The sequence below is a fragment of the Balaenoptera musculus genome, chromosome 5 (assembly GCF_009873245.2).
Source record: "Balaenoptera musculus isolate JJ_BM4_2016_0621 chromosome 5, mBalMus1.pri.v3, whole genome shotgun sequence".
In the NCBI taxonomy this organism is placed as follows: Eukaryota; Metazoa; Chordata; class Mammalia; order Artiodactyla; family Balaenopteridae; genus Balaenoptera; species Balaenoptera musculus.
The window spans coordinates 20,773,591-20,795,078 of NC_045789.1; the positions used below are offsets into that span (position 1 = coordinate 20,773,591).

The window sequence follows — 21,488 nt, forward strand, 5'->3', positions numbered from 1 at the left end:
TTCAGCATCGCCATGACACTCTCTGGGCCGATACCACAAGACACTTCCCCTTTGACACGCTGTCCTAGGGAATGCCACTGTCGATGACAAAAAGATATTCCTCCCCTCGCCACTTTGTTCCTCATACAAGTTTAGTGTCTGACGATTTTTCTTTCTTTTCTTCAAAAAATATTTTAAAAGAATATAAGTAGAAGATATTTTAGATAAGAAAAACTGCTGACCTAGGGTCAGTAGTCAAATCTAGCTCTTAATCCTTGAAAAGCTAGATAAAAAGTCAGCACTGAGTTTGAAGCCCATGAGATGTAAGGCACCTTGGGGGTGGATGAAGAAGGGCAGAGGACAGGAGGCTGTGTGTGTGTGTGTGTGTGTGTGTGTGTGTGTGTGTGTGTGTGTGTGTTTGTGTGTTTAGCCAAAGAGTCACTGGAATAAGCAACTGAAGAATCCAATAGTTTCTCCAAAAGTGAAAGAGATAGATTTAATAACCGATGATCTGGCAGTGTTATCGCTTTTAGAGAAATAACTTCTGTTGTGCATTGATTTCCCTGATAAACTGAATTATAATGTAAAAATATACACTATTACTTTCCTAACTACTTAGCAGAAAGACCAAGCAATACTCACATCAACTGCTTATTTTAATGTCAAATGTTTATTTCTATGCCATAGTTGCCTCAGCACAATTTGTAAAAGAAAGGAATCCAAAAAAAGGATTTTTTTTTTGTCAGGATATTTTCTCTGCAGTTGTAAGAAAGAAAATAAACACCTTGGTACCAGAATTACCATTTCTTTCATATCATTCTAATAAATATTGCATCTAAATATTTTCCTTGGGTGTCATTTTTTGTAGGACAGAAAAATATCCATGGTGGGGGGGGGAATGTTTGAATTCATCAAATAAATTTGGATAGTTTTTGTCAGAGAATATATCTAGAAAATCTTTGTTTTGGTACACTAGATCACTAATTGCCATATTCTTGTTATTTCATATAACAGCATACTTTATTACATAAAAACAAAGTGCACTGAAATGACAATGTTAGAAACAAACTAAATTTGGTGTATCTTAATCTTCAGGTGATCAGATATTAGCTAAAGCCACGGGATACAAATTTCATAGCGATACAAACGCAACTCTCTTGCGATGAAAATGCATTTAGTTGCTTAGTTCCTTTCAATTCAGCAGACAGGGCAGCCAGTACAACTGAAACAACGGATAACATGTTTTTTGTTTGTTTTTTTCAATAAAAAGGAATGCTCTGGTTTCTGAACGGGCTCCCACCTTTGAGGGAGCCAGAAGATGGCATTTGCTCCTTCAATATATTTCTCTTGTGTGATTTGAGACACAAATCTACCAAGATTCTTACAGAGGAAGTAGGCACCACACCTGAGAGCCCAAGGCCCTCCGAGCAGCCACTTCAAGTCAATCTGTGATGCGTTGGGGTGGACCCAGCACCTAGAAGACAGCATGGTAATTGTGCATGTAAATCCCTTCAGCAGACTCAGGGAAAGGAGGAGAGTTCTTTAAGTTCATGCACATTTTATTGAGTAGTAATATAAAATGCTTTTTTCTTTTTCATTGTTACAAGTGCATGCTTTGATTGCCAACATTTCAGAAGTCAAATTACAAAGGCAAGGCTTTAGGCTGTAGTGAATTACTTGGGCACTTATACAATTGTTAAAAAATATGAATGGACTTTTGCTGTTGTTGTTGTTTTCAGAATGAACCAGTTGTAACCCGTAACTGATATACAAAGGGAAAAAGTGAAAAAAGTACATATTTTGTGGCACATGACAGAACCTAACAAAATAACTCAACTGTCATGACATTACCAGTTACCATGCATTTAGAGTTTCACATGTAACTATAAACTTATTTAAATTTCACAAGGTTTGCTAAACATGCTAACCATCTATATGTGCACTGACAAGCTTATGTTAAAAACTTTTAAGAATACTCTCCCCTTTAGATTTTTTCAAAGCTTTTTTTTTGATTACAAAATTTCAAAGGCATGAAGCATTTTAGAGAATATAAAGTACGCCAGTATACATACATTTCCAGTATATGTCAGACCACTAAGCGCATTACAGTCCCATACAGGCCGATACAGCCATTTTTTTCCTTAAAAAACATGCATAGGCAGATTTTTTTTTTTTTACAGAATATAGATGCTTTATCACTGTACTTAATATGGTGTCTTGTTTACTATACTTAAAAATGCACCACTCATAAATATTTAATTCAGCAAGCCACAACCAAGACTTGATTTATCAACAAAACCCCCGAAATATAAACAGCAAAAAAAAAAAAAAAAGAGATAGATGTAATTATTCCAGTTTTTTAAAACTTAAAGAAAAGAAAAGGTATTCATTGCCAAAGTAATAAGATAAGTGTTATATGGAAACAAGGGCATTCAAGCACACTAAAGAAACCTGAGGTAAGCATAATCTGTACAAAATTAAACTGTCCTTTTTGGCATTTTAACAAATTTGCAACATTCTTTTTTTTTTTCTTTTTCTGCTTTTTTTTTTTTTTTTAAGACTGCCTAATTCATTTTATAGCCATTGTCTGACAAGAGTAGCAAAACATTATCAATAAATAGTCCTTATTTAGTTTGTACATCATTTTGTTAAAAATGTTTGATGTCATCCATTTTTAGTGCTGCAACTGTAAACGTACAATAGAGTAAGAAATTAGACAAAGTTTTCATGTCCAGTAACATAATAAAAGACCTCTCATTAACCTATCTAGAAGTCCCCGATGCAGTAGGAAAACATGTTCATTCCCCTAACATTGCAGTATATACTAGCATTAGCTTTCTTTTTAAATTGTTTTTCCTATAAGCATTTTTAAAAGGCATACCCAAAAGAGGTGTTTAATCACAACCCTCACCAAAATATAGTTTATTCTCTCTCTCCCTCTTTTCTAATGATAGTGTAAACTGAATCCAACTCCTGGCCCCAGAGCAAATAAGCTACCATCAGAGGCAAGAACATCCAACTGCTGATATGCAGCAATCCCCATCATGCCCTGCAGCTCCAAAAAAAAAAAAAAAAAAAAAAAAAAAAAGTGAACAGGAAGTGGTCACTGTATATTGCTGCTATTACTGCCATTGCTGTCCGTGCCGTTAGTCTCTGAGGCGAGAGTCTTGTTGATGGAGTTAAGGTTGGTGTCAGAGGGCATGGCATCTCTGCGAGGTGGCATCCTCTCGTTAATTCGATCTAAGCCCTTGGCCTCCTCGAAGCTAGTGATCTTATGTTGTGGTGAAAATCCTTTGATAGCTAAACAGAAAATCATTAAAAAAAAGAAAAACTGGGTTAGTAAGAGGAACACAAAGGGCACAGCTGTTGTAGCAGGTGGTGTTAGAGATTTCGCAGTGAGAGAGGGAATCCTTTAGTAGAGAACAAAGTGACGGGACCTGAACACGGCACAACAGACTCCTCACCATCCCCGAAGATAACCGAGACGTCTGGTAACAGCCAATGTCTCTTGCCAACCAAAATCTCCTCTTCAAGTTAGTAAGATGTCAACGTTTCTCTCGTCTTCATGGAAGTTTAGATCCATGAAGCGGTATGTAAAGAGAAGGGCTGCTACCAGGGATAGGTCTCTAGGCCCAGTGTAAACTGGCCACATCTTTGGCACAATTACTGTATCAAATGCCCTAGCCTAGAAAGAATGGAAATGGCCCTAATTTTACTATTCCATTGTGCTAGTAATGGCAAATTCAGGAGAATCAATGAAGCAGCTAGACCTAAAAATCTAGTGAAGAGCTTAGAGCAGAAGCTAAAAGGAGCTATAAAAGGCATGAACTTGGGGCGTTTCCATGCCATCTCAGGATCCCGGAAAGACTTCCTTGGCAAACAACTCAACAGTGGCATGAAAAAAAATGAAATTATAAACTCCTGCTTCTCCACTCCACTTTGGAAACATGTGGAGTGGGAACAAGGTAAAAGAAACTCATAAAAATCAAGATCAGATCACTAAGTAGAAAAACTCTGTCTGCACTTCAGCAGCGAACAGGTCAAACTGATGTTCATCTGGTCCATTACTGCCTAAATCAAAGAAAAACTCTTTCTTAGTAGATCAACGTAGACGTAAGTGCTGGTTCAAGAATAACAAGGGGAAAATGCTTTTTTCAACTTTTAGCAAAATGAATGGGAATGGTTTTGGCCTTATTCAGTGAAACCATGGAATTCACAAAGGGGGAGCATTGATACTTGTTTTTTTTCAGTAACCCTAGTGTGCTCCAGAGATAGAGAAGGCATTTGTGCAAGAAACTTAATGAGTTCTTCAGTAGGTGCACCAACCAGTGAGCTGAAAATAAAGTACATAGACGGGGAGCCAATGACATCAGTTTGCTTTACTCCCTGTGAAAATGCAAGCCAGACACTGAAGGGCCAATCACCAATGCTGAACTGGGTCGCATCTCCATGGCTGATGAAGGACCATTTCATTGTACCTTTATCCTTCCTACCCTATTTGAGAAAAAAAGGAAAGCAGTTTCAAGCTGAAACTTTGCTAGCCACTCCCACACAAATGTACAGTGCCTTTCATTAGTATGGATGAGATTCTTAAAAGATAGACCCAGTTGCTTCCAAACTCATTAAATGATGAGAAACAGTTTGTTCCCCCTCTGCATTTTAAAGGTTAGCGTCATGGTGATTAGTCAACTATGAGAGGAAGAAGATGGGGAAATGGGAAAAGACCAAGGCCCAAAGCAAAGCTTCTTAATTCTTCTCTCATTCAGTCATAAATCGCAAAATAATAGAGCTGTCTGATGAGCACCCACCCTGGAAATGAACTCAATGATTTTGAGGGACAAAAGTCGTACTCTATTGTTTTGCTAAACTACTGTGAATATCATTCCATCATAGTTAATAAATATAAAAAGTCGGTCATCATAATTGATGAAGCGATTTTACGAATCGAAATGGTAAAAGTGGAATCTCTCTTTTAGGTTGTTTAAGGTTTTAAAATAAAGCCAATAGGGTGAGAGCGCAGAAATTCAAAATCTAGCAAGAGCCATGGCTATGTCCGGAATGGGGCTCCATTTCTAATCATTTCTGTCTACCCTGGTCTGGAAGAATGTGTGCTCTGCTGTAGTTGCTGGTCAGACGATGGGTATTAGCAATTTACATTGGTAGTAAACTTAACACAACACAGGAGTCACAGAAACCACAGAAAACAGCCAAACTATCAACAAGAATGCACACTGCAGATTAGAATTTGCCAAGAGGAATAGAGAATTCCCACATAAATAGCAGTTTATTCACTGCTATTTAGGAAGCAGTTGTATTTTCTCTTACAGCGCTATCATTTCCCCTACTGTATCCAAATCACGTACAAATTAAAGAGTCTAAAGTGGCACATTTTACATCATATCAAAGCACCATATCACACAATTTTGGGAACAATAAAACATTATCTTGCAAGAACAAAATACAACTGAAAAATTTTGTTTTAAAGGGGAACTTCAAATTATTCTTTTTAAAATTTCCAGAGGGTGTGGTAAGTATCAGATTAAAAACTATTTGGATAGGCAGTTCTCACATAACTCTACGTTTCAAAAGCACTTGATTCAAAAGGAATTGCGAGAGGGTCCACTCCATTGTCCTCGAGCAGTGCTGGGACACAGTCGGTGATGAATGTGTCTCATTTCTCCTGAAGCACCCGGCACAGTGCCTGGTGCAAAGCAGGCACTCGGTGGACATTAACGAGTTGAGTGATGACTCAATATTCACTATGCTTGTTACCGGCCACTTCTACAGCCACTAGATATTTCTGAACTCTTTAGAATATTTTGCTGGTGCTAACCGTCCTACAAATACTAGTACGTTAAAATTTCATAAGACTAGCAGAACTGTTTATCTCGTACACAGCTGTCTCTTGTTGGAATATTTTTTGGAGACAAAAATTAATGTTGAACTACAACAAAGCACTATTCAAATGAATTTTTTTTCTAGAAATTTCTGAAGACTAGATTTAATAAAGCTATTTTTATTCTCTCCTTTTCAGGGCCGACTGAAAGTGATTTGAGGGAGGGACATGGTTCAGCTCAAAGAATATTGTTTTATCCATTATTTGTCAAAACGGCTGCCATAAATCCCACCCCACATCATTCAAGGTCTATAATCCTTTTGTTTTCTGTGATTATACTAGCATCATTGTATACAAAGTCAAACATAGCTTTAAGGGAAAAAAAAACAAACAAACAAACCAGAAAAGGACATTTTCCCCTTTAAAGCAAGAATATTTTGGTTAATACTGAGCCACAACTGTTAGCCCAACACCCACACACTCTGTACAAGCTACAGCAAAAAAAAAAAAAAAAAAGAAAAAGAAAAGAAAAAGAAAAAAAAGAAAGAAAGAAAGAAATGAATACACCCAGCAGAGCCCTTGTCTGTTGCAGGTACAACAGAAAGGGGACTGGCCAATTTACCTTCATCAGCCTCAATAGCCTCAACAGTAGCTGAAGAGAAGAAAGGGGGTGCAAAATGAATGAGAAAAATGAGCAGAGGATTTTTAACTCTAAGAACAAATCAGTGACGATCAAGGGAGCTAAGAGGATTAATGTTCCTGTAAGTGCTGGATCCTGGCACAGACAAAATAGAAATACTTAAAAGAAAGAAAAAACACCACAAAAATGATGGGGTTTTTTTCTTGTTGTTTTTTTTTAATGAGCTGGCTACACATATCTGAGTGACATGATTTGGATTTTGTTCACTAAATAAACGACAAAATGATTAACCCTTTAAGAAAACACTCAGGAACGGTTTCTTTGACTTAGACTGAATCTACAAGGGACTAGGTCAATCGAAAATGTGCATCTGACTCACGTGAAGTACGATAAACCCACTGCTACGATTGGTAATGTATAGTTTTAAAATGCCCCCCAAAATGGCAGAGCTTGAAGTGTTGTCATAATGTCAGTGGAATAATTCACACTATTTAATATTAAATGGCACGATTTCCTAGTGGAATAGAAAAGCAGGGGGGATGCAAATTTAGAGTTGCCTCTGAGTTGGTAACACATGTGACTCTTTAAAGACAAACATCGAGCGTGTTTCCAGAGTGAGGGAGAAAGGGAAGAGGAAGAGGATGCGGATGGGATAGCCTGGACTTCTTTTGCCAGGTAACCCAGTTTAAAATCAGTTTTCCTCATTGGAATAGCATTTTTGGAAACAAAATTCTTGAAATGTTATAATCACGTGATAATATGCCAGTAGCAGCAATAATTCTATCAGCATTTTAAAGAAAGGACCGTCTAAATACTGAAACCTCAGCATATTTCAGAGGCAAAATTTTAAAAGCCCATTGCTTTATCAGCAATTTTTATAATAAGCTTAGGGTCTATAGTCTCGCTTTAAAGGTGTATGAGTCTTTCTATGTTATCAAGGTTAGGAGATGTTTCCCTAATTAAGTGCTAAAATGCAAAACTTCTCTGTAATTCTAAAATGTTTAATATTAAAATTCTACCCCTTGACTTTAATTTGCATATTTCTTATAATTTAAGGTTTTAAAACTAGAGCAACTGCCAAATGTACACTATAATTTACTTACAGTGCATTTTAAATTCCTTACGATAAAAATGGAGAATGGTTACCACCATGGAGAAAAGCCAAATAGTAAAACTTAAGTAGTTTCCCCTTTTAGATAAATTAAAGGGCATCAGACAATGAATTCTGAAACTGTATTAATGTACATGATTTAAAATATACACTGACTTTTCAAATTCTCAGGACTAATAAGATGTCGGCTGTGTGTATGTGTTTGTGTGTGTGTGAGTTCAACACCAAATGACAAACAGATGGATTTAAAATAAAACAACAGAACAGGAAACTGAATAACCCAGGTTAAAATACAGGTGAAAATCTGGAAACAAAACAAAGAATTCTAAGAACTTAAGTTTAAAAGTAAAGCAAAAAATCTGGAACCACACCAGGACCAACATATTAGAAATATGTACTGTCCATTATTAAGTGTATTCTTCTAAAGCAACTGTGGCCCATAGTTTCTGATAATACACCTGCTGTACCTTAAAATTGTGCTTATCAGAAACTATGCAGATTTTAGTCAATTAGGTAGTTGTGTATTTTGTGCATATAATAAATGATCCATTTATGCTAGTGTTCTTAGAGAGCATGTTTACTCTAGTGGGAAAATTGTGGTTTTTTTCCTGAAGTTACTAAGATAAATTTTAGCTACAAATTAAATGAGGAACTTACTTCAATACTGTGGTATTTTCCTACCTTCATTTAGAAATATTTTTTTTCTTTTTGTGGAAACTCGAAGACATTGATGTTGGAATAAATTCATATGAAAATAAAGAAAATTTTAGTGATGCTGCTAGGAGGTGATCATTTAGCAGTACAATATCCATGAAGCTGGGCATCACTTTCTATGTAAAAGAGGTGTATCTAAATAACATTACCATAAGAATACCAGGATCTTCTAGACTGAGGGACAGGGAGAGAAAAGAAAACACAAACAAAGATTCAGGGAAAGGTACAGGAAAATAAGCAAGAGGCTGAGATTGCTTTGAAAATGTTTGAGTGTATTGTTGTTTTCATTTTTTTCTGTTAGAGTCTAATCTAAAAGCAAAATTTCCATAAAGTATGCTAAAATTGGACTCTAATTAATGATAATGTTAGTTAAAATAGATAACAAAAGTAACAAAAGTAAAAGAGCACACTGACCGGGCTGTCTAATATGGTAGCCACTAGCCACATGTGGCTATTTAAATCAAATAATGAAAATTAGATAAAATAAAAAACTCAGTTTCTCAGTTGTAAGAGCTGTATTTCAAGTGCTCAATGGCCATACATTGCCAGTGGCTTCTGTATAGGTAGAGAAATTTCCATCATCACAAAAAGTTCTACTGGACAGCATTCATCCAGAAAACTACAGGTTTTAATACAAAATCTACCTTCAAGGAAATGTTTTCGTCCTTTCTTAAAAATAAAATATGATGGTACTCACTCTCTTATGTTTTGAATAAACAAGTCAGGGAAAAGACAACTATGACTTCAACTCTATTCAAGTGGATAACAAAATCATCCTTTTTATTCTCTTCCTCCATTCTCCACTAAATCCTAGACTTAGGCATGGATTTATGTGTGTATGTGTTTATTTCATCAATCCAATAGATAAACAGTACATTTAATAAAAATGTAATTAAAAAGTTGTTTTTATCCACTGCTTGGCTCCAAGTGGTCAAACCTACTGTGCATGTAGATAAGCTGAATGAGTTGCCTTACAGCGAGGCCTGAAATTGTGGTTAATGTGCAAATGAGGACATGGGGGTAGCGGGGTCAAGAACACATTCCAGCAAATGAGGGAGCTACTCTGTGGGGCATGACTGGTCAAACTGATGGGGGCGTGGGAAGGGAGGGGGGGTCTCAGCCTTTCTTCCAGCTGAGAAGATCTGAAGACCAAGACGGACCTTAAATGCGTGAATAAATCAGGGCTCTAACGACACAGCTGACTGAGGTGCCTGCACACGGTGGGTTGTACCAATGGGCCTGCTTACCGCTTTGCAGGGTTTGTTTCCCTCCAGAGAGCACTCCACTGGGGAGCATGCCCGTGGGCGTCAGGCCTTTCAGCGTCAGCACACTCTCACTCTCTTCTCTGCAAAGGCACAACGGGGACGACACATTAACTTTTATTTTCTTTCAAGACAAAGAAAAGACTTAAAGGAAAAGATGTATGTAAGCACTCACATTTACCTCTACCTTGGCTCTCTTGAGTTTTTTTTTTTTTTTTTTACTTAAAACATACTATATTTTCACACATTCATCTAGAAGTAGTGGTATGCCCATGACATGACTGCTAAGATAAAGTTGGGAATTATGCAATTGTGGAAGTTTAGTCTCTTCTGACTATTGAAGAGACGGAAAACAATTCTACTTTTGTAAGCAGGCTCACAATACAAAGTGTTTGTGGGCATCTTCCACAACACCATAAATATGTTTAAAAAAAAAAAAAGAGCCATGGAGAGGGCTATTGTAAGTTTTCCAGCCGAGGCTCTGCAAAAATACGTGGGGCTGATTTGACTTGTGAGAGAAAACCAGAGAGTATAACAGATTTAAAAGATCTGATCTATGGATTAGGGAAGTAGGAGTTACATTCAGGGGATTGTTAAGGAATTCTGACATTACATGACAAATACACAAACTAATGGCAAGTCACCGATGAAACAACTGGTCAAATTTCCAACTTTTCTTTTTCAGTCTCTTTCCCCATGGATCTGCTAATACAACGTTGTTTTATTACTCATTATGACAACTGTTTTACAATCAGTTTTATGTACATCATTATTTGAATTACATTGATTAACCACAGCACAGCATTAATCAAATGATTAAATAAGCATAAAATAGGGATAACCTCATATATTTCCATATAGTAGACAGTGTAATCCCACATAACCAGAAAAAAATACTTAACAATACACATATATACCTAATGTTTATAATATGTACAACTACTTACTCCACTTTTTTATGAAGATGGCTAACATGGCCCACACAGAATTCCTAAACTATCCCCAAACCTGCTGCTTCACTATCTCTCTTCGACTTCATCTTTTAGTTAAGCTGAAAGAATCAACCTTTAACTCCTTTTATCCTCTCTTATTCCACATCTACTCAATTAGCAAATCTTGAGGGCTCTACCCTCATATTATTTCCAGTATCTTACCACTTCTCACAATACTACTACCTCATCTCTTTTGAAAACAGCTTTATTGAGATATAATTAACATACCATACAATTTGCCCATTTAAAGTGTGTGATTCAATCACTGGTTTTTAGTCTATTCAGACAGTTGTGAAACCATCGGCACGATAAATTTCAGCACACTCTCATCCCTCCAAAAAGCAATCTTGTGCACTCCCATTTCTTTCAGCCTGTATTACTATTCATCTACTTTCTGTAGATTTGCTTCTTCTGGACACTTCTTATGACTGGAATCAGGTGGCCTTCTGTGACTGACTCCTTTTCTGACCACCAGCATCTCTTACCTGGATGGTTCCAGCAGTCCCTTAACTGGTCTCTCTGCTCCAACCTTGTCACACTCCTGCCCTCTCCTCCCATATCTATTCTGAGTATAGCAGCTGGCTGAGCCCTTTAATACCTACACAGATCCTGTCACTCCTCTAAGCAAAATGCTCCAATGGTTTCTCCTCTCATTAAAGGTGAAAGGCAAAATCTTTAAAAGGTTTGACCAGAGCCCTAAAAAACTAGCTCCCAACCCACAGTCTGCCATCCTTATCCATCTCTTAGACTACATTTCCTACCACCACCCACTTCCCTTCGTGGTCCTCACGATGCACCCAGCACACCCCACCTTGGGGCTCTGCACCTTTCTGTCACTCTCTTCCCCCAGGTATCTGCCTGGCTCCCTCCCTCCCAGTCTCCAACTCTCTGCTGGAGCACTGCCTTCAAAGTGAGGACTTCCTTGAGAATGCTATTTAAAATATATGTACCTCACTACAAATAATGCAATTTCGTTTCTTTTTATGACTGAGTAATATTCCATTGTATATATGTGCCACATCTTCTTCATCCATTCATCTGTCAATGGACACTGGGACAAAGTGAGAAAGTGGCATGGACATATATTCACTACCAAATGTAAAATAGATAGCTAGTGGGAGGCAGCCGCACAGCACAGGGAGATCAGCTCGGTGCTTTGTGACCACCTAGAGGGGTGGGAGGGAGACGCAAGAGGGAGGAGATATGGGGATATATGTATATGTATAGCTGACTCACTTTGTTATAAAGCAGAAACTAACACACCATTGTAAAGCAATTATACTCCAATAAAGATGTTAAAAAATATATATATATATATGCACTTTCTTACGCCGTATCTCCCCTTCCCTATTTTATTTTTATCTAAAGCACTTATCACCCCTGAAGAGCTGTTTGTTTGTTTCCTTGGTGCTTTGTTTTTCTTTTTTTTTTTTTTGAGCTCCTCTGCCCACTACACCCCACCCAAGCTAGAAAAGCTTCATGTGAAAGGGGTTTCTGTTTGTTTTGCTCCTGCTGCATCCACAGTACCTAGACCAGAACAGCACCTAACGCATAGTCGAGATTCATAAAACATTTACTAAATGAAGGAGTCAAAGAAAAATAGGATGGAGAATGGCAGTGTTAATCCACATTTTAGATTTCTGAATCCTTTACTGTTATTTAGAGCCAACACCTAAGCTCCAGCTAATGGTGTGTAATTAGTCCCCAGTATGCTGAGAGAGATGCTCTTCTACTCTTGGTCCCTCAGATTCTCACCTGACAGAGGAATTGCCTTCCCTTCTCACTGCTTCCCCAAGATGTTCACTTTGAAGCAGAAGTCCTGCGTGCATTCGTTTGATTGGTGGATCCTAGGCAACACGCAGCACCTTAAGTGCAAGGGCTCTCGAAAGATAGGTTTCTGGTTCCCTTATAATACGGCAAACTACCAAAATGTAAAGACTGTGCTGGACAGCTATACCTGACAAATGTGTACCACCATCCGTATCCATCCATTACATGTTAAAATGTCTCATTTCACAAATTTCTTGTATTTGCCTCTTCCCTTGCATCTCTCCACCCACAGCTAGTTCAACATCTTTTGCTTGGATTATTTCAATAGCTTCTTAAATGCGCTGACACCCATCAGTCATCTTGCTATCCAATCTTCAGACTATCATTACATACACATCTCCACGTGGGTTAGCACATGCTCCGATTCTCCTTAGTACTGATCACTCACTGAGTGAGTTTGGATATACTGCGTATCCTCTTTCAGTTTCTGTTTCCTCATTGAGGTCAACTCAACCTTGCAAGCTTGCCATGTGGACTCCTCTCAAATGTGTACACCATGAAGCATACAGCACCTGGCCCTTAACAAGCGCCCCATAAAACACTGCTCCCAGGTCCTTAGGATCTTGAGGACTTCTCAGCTGCCAGGAATGCCTTCACCACAATTCTCCAGCTAATGGAGCCCAGCCTGAACTTCATGGCACTCCACCAACGGCAACCTCTTCATGAACATTCCCTTCAGGAAACAGAAGGGCTCCTTCCCATCCTCTTCCACAGCAGAGCACCTCTTCATGTACTTAGTACACATCTCATGGCCTTACATTAGTTTACTGTCTACATGTCTGACATTTTAATTCAGAGTATCCACTTTGCCTAATGCACGATATGGTACACATTTAATGCTCAATCCTACTTTTCTCTAGAGATGACCACCCTGTAGTCTACAAATGCTTTTATTATAGGAAAGCAATACAATATACCTTGTTTTCATTTTCTATCAATATGTGCGACCTTAATCAAAGTAACTGATCATCACTGGGTTCAAATGGAACCCACTCTCAGCTGGGAACAACTGCATCTTATGTACCAAGATGCGGAGAACTAGAGGGACTTTCCAATTTTAAGACCCACCTATGATTCTGTAGCATTGTTCCTGTCACTTTCACGTGGTTTGAAGACTAATATAGATACAAAGAATTTTCTTTTATGTTAAGAAAGGCTTCTCTTTTTTTTCCTAAATGTACTTTCAACTGGAAGTGATGGAGCTGTTTTTACTTATCCTCACAGAGACTTCAGATAGAAAAAGAAGTAAGAGCATTTACTGGTAAATCTGAGGCATGATAAATAAGCAAGTGTTTATGCACAGGGACCAGCTGAGTGTATGATCTTCACATAGTCCTCTGCTCCCAAAGGCAATTTTTCTAGCCACACAAGCCTCCCTGCTGGCCCTAAAAACTGCTGACTTTGTGTCCATCCAAGGATCTTTGTACTTGCTCCTCCCTTTGTCTTTTTTTTAAAAATAAATTTATTTATTTTATTTGTTTATTTTTGGCTGCATTGGGTCTTTGTTGCTGCACACAGTCTTTTTCTAGTTGCGGTGGGGGGGGTTACTCTTCGTTGTGGAGCACAGGCTCTAGGCACGCGGGCTCAGTAGTTGTGGCTTGCTGGCTCTAGAGTGCAGGCTCAGTAGTTGTGGCGCACGGGCTTAGAAGCTCCGCGGCATGTGGGATCTTCCCAGACCAGGGCTCAAACCCATGTCCCCTGCATTGGCTGGCGGATTCTTAACCACTGCGCCACCAGGGAAGCCCCTCCTTTTGTCTTAAACACTCTTACTCCCTACCTTCATGAAGGTCATCCCCACACTTGCTCAAATGCTAGACTCAAAGAGTTCTTTGTTGGCCACGTACTAAAATGAATGAGTGCCTCGTCTCTCACTTACTATCCCCCGTACTGCTTCATGTTTTTCTTCATGGTACACAATGGCTACTTTAAGTTTCATTATATTTATTTCGAATGAATGAATGAGGAATATCATCAGTAGGAATGAAAAGCATTAGAGCAAAGGCAGCCTCATTCATTAGGCCGCAGGGAGCAACTATGCTCTATTTTCAGCTTTAACATGACTTTTCAAGATTTGGCTGCTACTGCAGAGCTATTACTGACTTTGATCTGGTGTCTTTGGGAAAGGATGATTGTGCTTTTCATCCTTCTCATGGCTCCCTGTTTTTGGTATCAAATCACTTAATTACTCTTTAGTGACTCTACCCAGAGTGGGATAGAAATAGCAAGAAGGAGAAATCAGAAGAGACGGTGCAGCTACTCCACGAAAGAGTTGGAAAAAAAAATCTGGCAAAAATTAGAATATGAAATTATACAATGTGGAGATGGACTTTCTCCCAAGATATTCCTATTTATCCTTGTTAATAATGTAATTGTGAATTGACTGGATACTCGTCACATATAATCATACTGTACTTTAAAGTAACCTTTTGAAGAGAAATATAGATACTTTGTATTATCCAAGAATAGATAACTGAATTTAAGTGAAGAAAAGTGTAGTTAATTCTCTTCAAGAAAACACGTGTTTTCTAAGCCCTTGCTTAATAATAAGATACATGATCTATTTAAAAAATAACTACTATATGGGAACTGAAACACTAAATAACTTGTCTCTCTCAATGATTTATTAGAATAATATAGATTCACATGAACAAGCTTTATGGTTGTTCATTTCGTAGAAATCTAGTGGAATGCACCTGATAAATTCATCTTTACCACAGAGAGAGAATGAAAAACAGAAAGGATTATAATAGCTTTTCCATTTCATAACATGTTCAACCTATTGTGAAATAAATGTTTTAAAGTCCTGCAGCAAATAGAGGGATAGAATGTGAAAGTCCCTTTAGAAGCTTTCTCTACAGAAATAATTTAGTAGATTTCCATTTGACTAAAACAGTGAGGAACTGACAATTCCATTTTAAAAAATAATTAAGAAAAAGCAGAGTTTCTAGTAAAATACTTAAATTACCAGATTAAAGTATTAAAATGTTACTGAGTGACAATCATATTCAACAGAGGACCATGATCCCACCTGAGAACCGAGAACACTCTGGCCATCTTGCCGATCGCTCGGATCTTGTTCCTTATCACCTCCTTGCGGGCTGCAGCTGTTGCACCTATATTTTAAAAACAGAGTTGAGAAGTCAGGTGACTTTTTATTTAACTCTAACTAGTTTACTAATCTACATGTATAACAGACTGCAGTTAAGCCAAACCAGGTTTGGTTTTTTTCCCCCTCTAAGGATTTACCTGTAAATCAAATTTAAAAGTCTATGCTTCCAGGCGTGAATACTTGCCTGTGATACTTTAGAGGTCCCCAAAATGCCAAAGAGCATCTTCTGAGATTTCCAAGGGGAGTGGTAAAGGGCTAATTGAAAAATTACTGAGCAGATGGGGTGGATTCCTACCCTTCTCTTCTGATTGAGCTCCCTTCTCTTCTGTTTATACAAAGAGAACGTGCATTGGCAGGAAGAGGAAGTGAGTCACCAGGATAGATATTCCTCAGAAGGTGTGTACCAGGGAGCTGGTTTCCTGTCACCTTCTCTCTGACCTGAAAGCCCTCAAACAGCTATTTTTGTCCATTTCTTTTTCTCTAGTGGCAATGACACCATAGCAGGTATCCCCCAACACATCTAATTGGATTGCATCTATTTTCCCCCGTCAACTCCCCACTCCCGATCTGGGCTTGGCCATGTGTCTTGCTTTGGCCAATGCAACATTAGCACAAGCGATGCCAGCAGGAGCTTGAAAAGCACATGGGGCTTGTTCCGTCTCTTGCTCCTTGGTATTTACCCAAGAGAGTGGAAAACTTATGTCCACACGAACACCTGTACACAGATGTCTATACCAGCTTTGTTTGTAATTGTCAAAATGGAAGCAACCAAGATTTTCTTCAGTAGGTGAATCTACTGTGGTCCATCCAGATAATGAAAAATTATTTGGTGCTAAAAAATAATGATCTCTCAAACCAGAACTTAGTATTGCCAGCTATTCTGCCTGCAAATGAGTGGAGTAAGTCTAAATCCATATGGGAGAAAGCCATTCTCCAATGCAGTCTTTCTGATAACCAAGTGGAAACATGGATTCTCATTCATAATTGTTTCCTTGAATTAGACTCTATTGGCCAAAACACTGGAGAAGAAAATGGCGTGTGTGTAGGCCCTATCTCATACTTCATTCTGAGTTTCTAACAATATTTATTATTATCTAGAATTTGCAATTATGATTCTTTATATAATAAAACCTGTCCTAGAGACCATTTGAAAGTCTAAAGTTCCTGTGCTTGAATTTTAGATGATTTATGATCAGGAGACTACTTGAAGGACATTTGTTAAGGAAAAAAGAAGTGGTATAGCAATCTCCTTATAGTGGTTTTCTTATCTATTTTTTTTTTCAGTTATTCTGTTAAATCATGTTTCAGTTTACTTATTTGGTGTGCTATTACCACACTATGTTTAATATCCCCCAGTCTGACTGACCCAGTCCACTCAGAGGTCATGATGTGCTAAGGGGAAAGATTCTAACCATCTCCAAAAACAGTATGGCCAGATCATAAAAATCAATCCAACAGACACAAAGAATGGAAAGCGTGGGAGAACTCCAAAAATGGTGACTATATTTAGAAGCACAACAAGAAAAGCAGCAAGAAGGAGTAGTTAAATGTCTAGAAACGAAATTGGATACATTTAAGAGGAATGAGAAGGGGAAAAATGTACAACCAAGGAAGTGAAAAATATCTAAGAAGGATAATCTCTCAGAAAATTTTCATTAAAGGACTTGTAAAAACCATAACCAGAGCAATGAAAAGCAAGAAACTAAGTAGGAAAGGAAGGGGAATAAATTATGTAGAGCCGTCCTTTTCAGCTCAGTATGAGCTGGTACTCAGAAAAATGTTCAAAAAAAAAAAAACCGGAATTTTATTTACTTATTCATTTTTTTAACATCTTTATTGGAGCATAATTGCTTTACAATGGTGTGTTAGCTTCTGCTGTATAACAAAGTGAATCAGCTATACATATACATATAAAATACGGAATTTTAAATGTAAAATGAACATTCTGACAGTTGGAGCCAGTTTAGCAATCCTTATTTTTCAGACCTAATGACTTACTGGAGAGTATAGAGCAGATATCTTACTTTATGTATTCATGGTTGTGCTGCCAACACATGGTGATTCACAGTATATTATAGCACTTTTCTTAATGAAGAAATGCTGTCTCTTTTTAGATTTCTCAATAACCCAGGTAAGAGGTTATAGTACTTCTTTTATAAAATCAGAATATATTTACTCAAAAAGTCAATTAACTTAATCATAGATGGTAAGAAGAGACATTAAAAAACTAATATCTCAAAGTTTCATTCTGGGGGATTACCTTCAATGTTTGTCAAATAATCAAGATCAAAATGAACATCACACATTTACAACCCACAAAAAAGTAAAATAACCAAATAAAATATCTGAGTTAATATGTAATCAAACTTAAAGGAGCTGAACAGTAGCAGGACAGAATTAAGTACAGCTATAAAGGTCCTTGTATATTTAGTATTGCTATTCCTGGTTTTTGGTATTTTCCAGAGATCATTAAAACTCTTATTCAAATACTTATGTTCCACTGCAAATCTTCACAGTCTATAATTCAATAGAAAGATCACGGGGAAAAAAATGCACGTTTTTCAGACTTCTACTAGCTGTGACATGCAAATACAATGTCATGTTTAACATTCTTGGTACTTGCTCTATTTAAGTTGTGGAAATATACCACAGTAGCTCAGCTTAAAATTCAGTATATTGAATAATAAAGGCACAAAAAATACCTTTTACATTATACTATTTTTAATAGTTAACTACTGTTAACTACTTTTCAGAGAAGAATCTAGTCACTTATTTTAACTCAAAAGTCCAAAACTGAAAGGCAATGTTTCCTAAGTTTAAAAACATTAGTAATTTTAAGTACAATTTCATTTTGTGTTTCCATTCAACTAATTATCACTTCTTTTTTGGGCCTCTCTTTTGTTTCACCTTTTAAGTTCTAATCTTCTTTTAAAAAGCCCGGGGTATCATGCTACTAATTCCAGAATCTAGGCGCCCTGGCACGCTCCATTTTCCTCAAAGGCTAATGTACAGACCAAGGGAGTCTGTAAAGATTTGCTTTGACCATGTGTACTTCCTGACCTTAACTTAGTGCCTTACTGACTTCTCATGAAGTATGAAAGGTACGTATGCCAAGTGGCCTGCTGAGTGAGCACTGCCAGCCTCTGAAGGGAACTGGAAAAGTGCGGCAGCATCGCAGCGATGAGGAACCAAGTGCCAGGGTGAAGAGAGGTCCTTACACATGGGCTACCTGCCTCACGTTACAGACGCTGGCTCTGTATGGCTCACGGTGCCCATCCGTCCGTTGAGTGACTACTATAATTCCTCAGTTTTAACTGAATTAGCGGTGTGTGGAAGGTGCTACATAGAATACAATTTATTACCCAAATCGTTTATTCATAAAGTGTTCTTGTGAATCCTATCCTGTTCTATAGCCTGCCGTGTTGCTAACTGCTAGCAACAGAAATAGGAGGAAAGCATGGTCTCTGCTTTAGGAGGTCAGGTGAACGCCCACAGTGGACTGCGACACGTTATTAGAGAGGAAGCAGCGTGGAGCCAGCGGCTGTCAGCTGGAGAGAGTACACCGAGCACATCTCTTCTTAGCTCCGTGTTCAGTAACTTCGTACTGGTAGCTTGAAACCAGTGGTAGGGAAGAGAATTTATACCAACACAACCTGCAAGTGCTACAAACCAGGGTCTTTTTCCCCCTGCAGTGAAGCACTGTTAAATATTTACCACTGGAAGCAGGTGTTAATAGTCTGGAGAAAGATATTCACCCAAATGGTGATAGTTGAAGGATCCTGAAGGATAAATAAGAGTTCAAGAGAAAGGAGAATTCTCCATAGAAGGAAGAGAATTTTCAAGCACGTGGAGGCCACAAGAATCCATATTATGTTCAGATGATGGGTCAGAAGTCCGGTGTGAATGGAGTTTGGGTTCACTGGGGTGAGGGCAGGCTGAGAATGAGAAGAGAAGCAGGACATGCCTGGGGCTAAATTGTAAAGGTTTTAGCATAGTAGTAGGGACAAATAAGAAGTTTAGACATTAGCATTCTTATCACAGAGGTACAGAGAACTTACTTTGCACTTACCCACCCCTCTTCAAAGAAAAGAAAAGAAAAGTGAAAGAAAGAAAAAGATGGACGGATGGTTGTATACAGGGACAGAGATGTGAGAAAGCAAATATAATCGAATGTTAATTGCAGAAAGTAAGTGATGGGTACATGCGTATTGACTATACAATTCTTTCAACATTCCTTTATGTTTGAAACATTTCATAATAAAATGTCAAAAAACCCCACTGTATTTGGAAGAAGCTTGGTTTTGAGGGAAAAGGGAGAGAGCAGCTTTAAGAAGAGAGGTCTCTCCATCCTTCCCTTCCTTCGTGTTATATGGGGGATGCATGAGTTTCCCAAAGGAGGCAATGAAGAAAAGTTTTCAGTGCAGTGACATTCACCCCTTCCCTCCTCCAACCATCTCCAGGGGGAAACTGTACTGGTAAAATAAGCCCAATTCAACAGATTCTAATTGCTTTCAATACCCTTTTTGCAACTGTAAGAAGGGATGATGAACTACCTAAAATTTTTATACATGGATAGATGCCAGGGGCCTGGGGGTGGGGAGGGGGAAAGGGGAGTTAGTGTTTAATGGGGACAGAGTTTCAGTTTAGGAAGCTGAAAAATTTGGGAGATGGATGATGGTGAGAGTTGCACAACAATGTGAATGTACTTAGTGCCACTAAACTGTACAGTTAAATATGGTTAAATTAGTACGTTTTATACTGTGACTTTTACCATACTAAAAAACATTAAAAAATACATGCAAAAAATCTTTTTTATACTTGAAAATCTTATAAAAGAGGAATATTTTCATATCATTAGAAGGTGAAAAAGGAGCTTGCAAAAAATTGAATTGCTTACTCTCTAATGGAAAAAGTAGAAGAAAATTTCCACTTCATTATTATATTGGCCTCAAATGTTTTGTTATTATTTAGGCTTCTTTCTCTAAAGGACTTTTAACTAATACAAGTGTATTCATAGCATATATCTTTAAATGAAATATATTATATTAAAAGGAGTGTGTATACATTAACATTTCACACTTTTTCAATAGAAAGATCTATTTTAAGAACTATATTTTGCTGGCAAGCTTCAAATCTCTTAAACATTTTAATTCAAATTCTGAGAAAATAATACAGAAAACTCACCACTTTTTCAAATTTTTAAAAAGATAAAGTTCATCTCTGTAAGAAACCTATTCTACTTGAAAGTAAAATTTTATTATGATTCATTATTTTTAAGCAGAGTTTAGACATGTCTCCAGATTTTATTTTTCGACACCATAGGGCAATTACTGAATTTGAATACAGGTTATTGATGGAACAAAGCATAAGGCGCTGAGATAAGAAATATCTTTTGTTGTGTTATATTAAAGACAAAAATTAGTTTGGTTTCCTTCCAAAATCAGCACTTTGAAATATGATATAATGCAAAGACAGAATATGTCTTCAGACGCCTCTAAAAACCTTGCATAATTGGTCTTTATGGCTCTTTACAAAGATGGTGAAATTATAAGTATACAGACTGTCTTATTTGGGAGAACACATGTCCCAAATTGACCCCCATTAAGGCTATGAGGCCAAAACATGTACTATAATCCCCAAACCTTATTTTCTTGTCTTTTCTTTCTCTGACCTAGTTTACCAATAACAGATCTTGAGCATCTATACCTCAGCCAAGCAAGGCTATACAGAAATTACTTAAACATCTACCCAGTTTTGCCCTTGGCTGTGGTGAACTTGACAAGTGCTTCACTATATTTTTCTACACCACCAAGCCCTTGAGTCCTGGGATCTAGGGACAGCACCATAAGCACTGAGAAACTGTGTCCATTCTGATGGACTGGCTTTAAAACTGTGGCCTTTACATTTTTTACTCATGCATCTACAAAAGAATATCCTCCAAAGAATACTATTCTCACCTCCAAGTTTAAATAATTGTAAGGAATATAATGTTGTAAACATTGCTATCTTAAAATG

General features: G+C 37.7%; 1 protein-coding gene across 2 annotated transcripts in view; it reads right to left on the reverse strand.

The window, feature by feature from the left end:
- Positions 1-837: 837 nt before the first annotated feature.
- The window catches only part of PPP3CA (protein phosphatase 3 catalytic subunit alpha), a 303,136-nt gene continuing 282,485 nt past the window's right edge, over positions 838-21,488 (reverse strand). Inside the window, exons 11-14 of one of the 2 annotated variants that reach the window (XM_036852128.1) lie at positions 15,393-15,477; positions 9,528-9,625; positions 6,438-6,467; positions 838-3,279 (exon numbers count right to left, since the gene is read on the reverse strand). In XM_036852128.1, coding sequence (XP_036708023.1) covers positions 3,083-3,279; positions 6,438-6,467; positions 9,528-9,625; positions 15,393-15,477 — 410 coding nt within the window. In that variant the 3' untranslated portion in view covers positions 838-3,082. The remainder of the gene's footprint in view (positions 3,280-6,437; positions 6,468-9,527; positions 9,626-15,392; positions 15,478-21,488) is intronic. The other variant, XM_036852129.1, reaches the window with a different exon arrangement.